General features: G+C 42.6%; 1 protein-coding gene across 1 annotated transcript in view; it reads right to left on the reverse strand.

Moving 5' to 3' along the window:
* Window positions 1–307: 307 nt before the first annotated feature.
* B9D1 (B9 domain containing 1) overlaps window positions 308–3,135 on the reverse strand; it is a 4,117-nt gene continuing 1,289 nt past the window's right edge. The window contains exons 3-7 of the mRNA XM_015642345.1: window positions 2,409–2,520; window positions 2,247–2,343; window positions 1,815–1,877; window positions 1,077–1,144; window positions 308–979 (exon numbers count right to left, since the gene is read on the reverse strand). Coding sequence (XP_015497831.1) covers window positions 852–979; window positions 1,077–1,144; window positions 1,815–1,877; window positions 2,247–2,343; window positions 2,409–2,520 — 468 coding nt within the window. The 3' untranslated portion in view covers window positions 308–851. The remainder of the gene's footprint in view (window positions 980–1,076; window positions 1,145–1,814; window positions 1,878–2,246; window positions 2,344–2,408; window positions 2,521–3,135) is intronic.

Consider the following 3,135-nt stretch of genomic DNA (forward strand, 5'->3'; position numbering starts at 1 on the left):
TTTTGGTGAGATGTCTCCTGGAGGGTTTGTGGTTCATCCCTGGGTGTTTTTCCCTGGGATTTCTACACTTGGAGGTGTTGGTAGTTCCCTTTTAGGGAGGTGGTGTCGCTCTGCTGGGATTTGCAGTCAAACACAAGAGGTTACATGTCCAAAATTCAATAGGAAAATGACTCAGCAATTAGTCACTGCATTGAAACATTTCTTTTTCTCTTCTACCTTTCAGTCTAGCAGAGCTTGGATGATTTAGGCCTTAAAACCATCCTGGCACAAGCAAATAAACCCTTTTAGCAGCAGAAAGACAAATGAATCTATTGACACAACAGAGTTTTATTCAGCCTAAAAGAGCTTAGAGGGAGGATGCATTTCACAGGACTATTTTTGGGAGGTGCAATAATTTAAATTCCTCACTTGCAACACAAAAAAAATAACCCAAAAAAATCAACCAAACAAACAAAGAAAAAAAATCACTAAAAAGAAATTGGCTTTGCAAAGTTTTAATAGCAGGGAAACTGCTACAGCTTGAAACTTTCCATGTCATTAATTCTATAAAAAGCTGTATAAAAGGCTACTATAAAAATACTTTTTTACAGGCTTTAGTCTGACCCCTAAACCCACAGAATGTTATCAATAAAACACTGGATGTTATCAATAAAACACTGGATGTTATCAATAAAACACTGAATGCTACCAATAACATCAATTTCTACCACGCTTCAACCTCCCTGAGAGGATTACGCTTGGTCATTTTCCCAAATCCTCCTGGGCTGGTGTTTTTTGGGATGATTGAGTTGAAGCAGCTCCTCCTTTCCCCAAAAAAAGGCCCAAAGAGCTTTGAGCACGTGCTGGGGAGCTCAGAACCTGTGGAGCTCCTCTGGGCCGGGCCCCTCGGCGGGGCCAACGTCGTAGCCCAGCTTGTGCAGATCTTTGGTCACCACGTTGAAGGAAACGGTGACAAAGCCTTGGGATCGCACCCTGGTCACTGGCACAGACAGGATGGGGGTGAAAATGGTTAAAAAAGGGGTTTGGGATTAATTGTGGAGCTCTTTTTTTAGCAGGCAGGAGCTGCCAGGACTCACCTTCCCGTCCTTCTCCCTGTGCCACCACTTTGGGGTCGGTGAATTCCGGGCGTCTCCCTGTGAACCAGCTGGGAGGGGAAAACACCAAACAATGAACTGGGGGGCTGAGGATGATGAAGGGCACGGGGTGAACGGGATTGAGACTGCCAGGAGGGCTTGGAAACCTGATTCTCTTTATATCTACTGCAATCAAAGGGAAGTTTTGCCTTAAGGGAAAAACTGATTTCATACGGATTTTGTTAAATCAGTTTTTTTCCTGGGCTAGAAAAATCTTTCTGTGGCAAAGCTGTTGTTGAAAAATCCCTCTTGATCACCCAGAGAAGCTTGGAGACCTTGAATTTCTTAAAAAATGTAGAATGGTATTTGTTTTTTCTTGTTTTTCATGTTTTTTGTGTCTTTTCTGTCCTTCTGTGTTCTTTTGTGTCTTTTCTAGCCCCAAGAATATTCAGGCAGTAATTTAGTGCACTTAGCAGGTAATTAATATTTTTGTTATATTATATATCAACATCATATATTAATATGTTTATATTAACAGAATTAATATTGTTGTCAGTATGTTTATGAAAGCTTTTGAAAAGATCCAGGCACCTGAAAATGTGATTTTTACCTAGAGAAGACAAAGCTGGTTATGGCACAGAGCAGTCTCACCTCTGCACCACTGAGTGGCTGCAAATGCCTTTGTGGCTAAGGACAGGAGAGAAATTAATTCCTTAATGAATTAAAGTCATTAATTATTACCTTGTGAGCTGCTGCAGCCTTGAGCTGGACTCTGGGACAAACATAGCGATGGTTCTTTTGTGCCTGAAACAAAGAGGAGACCCCCAGAACCTCAGGGATGAATAAAAAGCAGGAGTTTTAGATTTATGAAGGCACAGAATTCCTGACACACCAGGTACTTTCCCCTCACACAGAAAGGGTTTGTTTGCGCAGGAACAAGAGGTTTTTCCTCCATTCCTAGTGGTGGGAATGGGAATTTATTGTGTGAGCAATTGAGCTCCACATTTGGGCATTTTACAGGATTACCAAAACTTAACCTGACGATGAAAGAGCTCTGCCAGAAAATCCTTGTGAACTGACACGATGAGATCTTTGGGACGTTTTTTATTTGTGAAACAACAGAATAACCAGCCAGGGCTGTGTTTGAGTCCTGCAGGTCAGGCTGGCACTCACCTGCCCGGCACGAAGGGCACGTGCACGGCTCCATAACCCCTGACCACGTCGTGGCCGAAGAAGTCGGGCCCGTAGACGCTGAGCACGATCTGTGGCCCTGCGGGGAAATGGGGGTGATTTTGGGGTTTGGCAGCGGGGCCAGGCCCCCACCCCAGCACTCACAGCCAAAAGGGTTGGTGCTCTTGAAGGTGATGTCGATGGGGAAGTTCCAGACCAGCGTGGTGGGAGAGCTGCTGCTCTTGGAGGTGATTTGGGAGATTCCCTCCTCCAGGCCCTGCGGGGAGCGGGGGATGAGCCCGGGCTCACCTGGGGGTGCCCTGTGCCCCCAGAGAGCTTCACCCTTAAAACTGGAGACAAAAGGGACAAAAGGGACAAAAAGGGACAAAAAGGGACAAAGGGACAAAAAGGGACAAAGGGACAAAAGGGACAAAAAGGGACAAAAGGGACAAAAAGGGACAAAAAGGGACAAAAGGACCTGCCCAGCACCTGCACAGCTCCACCACAATCAGTGGGCTTATATACTTTCACTGCCTTGGTTAAAAAGGTATTTATGGAGATGAGGTGTATTTTAACATTCTTCTGAGCTTTTTTATGTGTTCTGGGAATTTTTTAGTTTGGTTTGATTCTTGTCTCTTTTAAAGTCTGTGTCACACTGCAGATGAAATTGATGTTATTTCTTCACAAGGCCCTGTTTTGTGGCCTCACCGTTATTATATTATATTTAATATAATAATTACAAGATATAACTTATTGTAATTATTTTAATATTATAGTTAATCTATCTGAGCATTATATTTAATATAATTATTGTATATATAATTTAATTATTATTATATCATAATGTTATTGCAGTATATTTAATATATCTGATTGTATTATATTATATTAT

The sequence above is a fragment of the Parus major genome, chromosome 14 (assembly GCF_001522545.3).
Source record: "Parus major isolate Abel chromosome 14, Parus_major1.1, whole genome shotgun sequence".
NCBI classification, from domain to species: Eukaryota; Metazoa; Chordata; class Aves; order Passeriformes; family Paridae; genus Parus; species Parus major.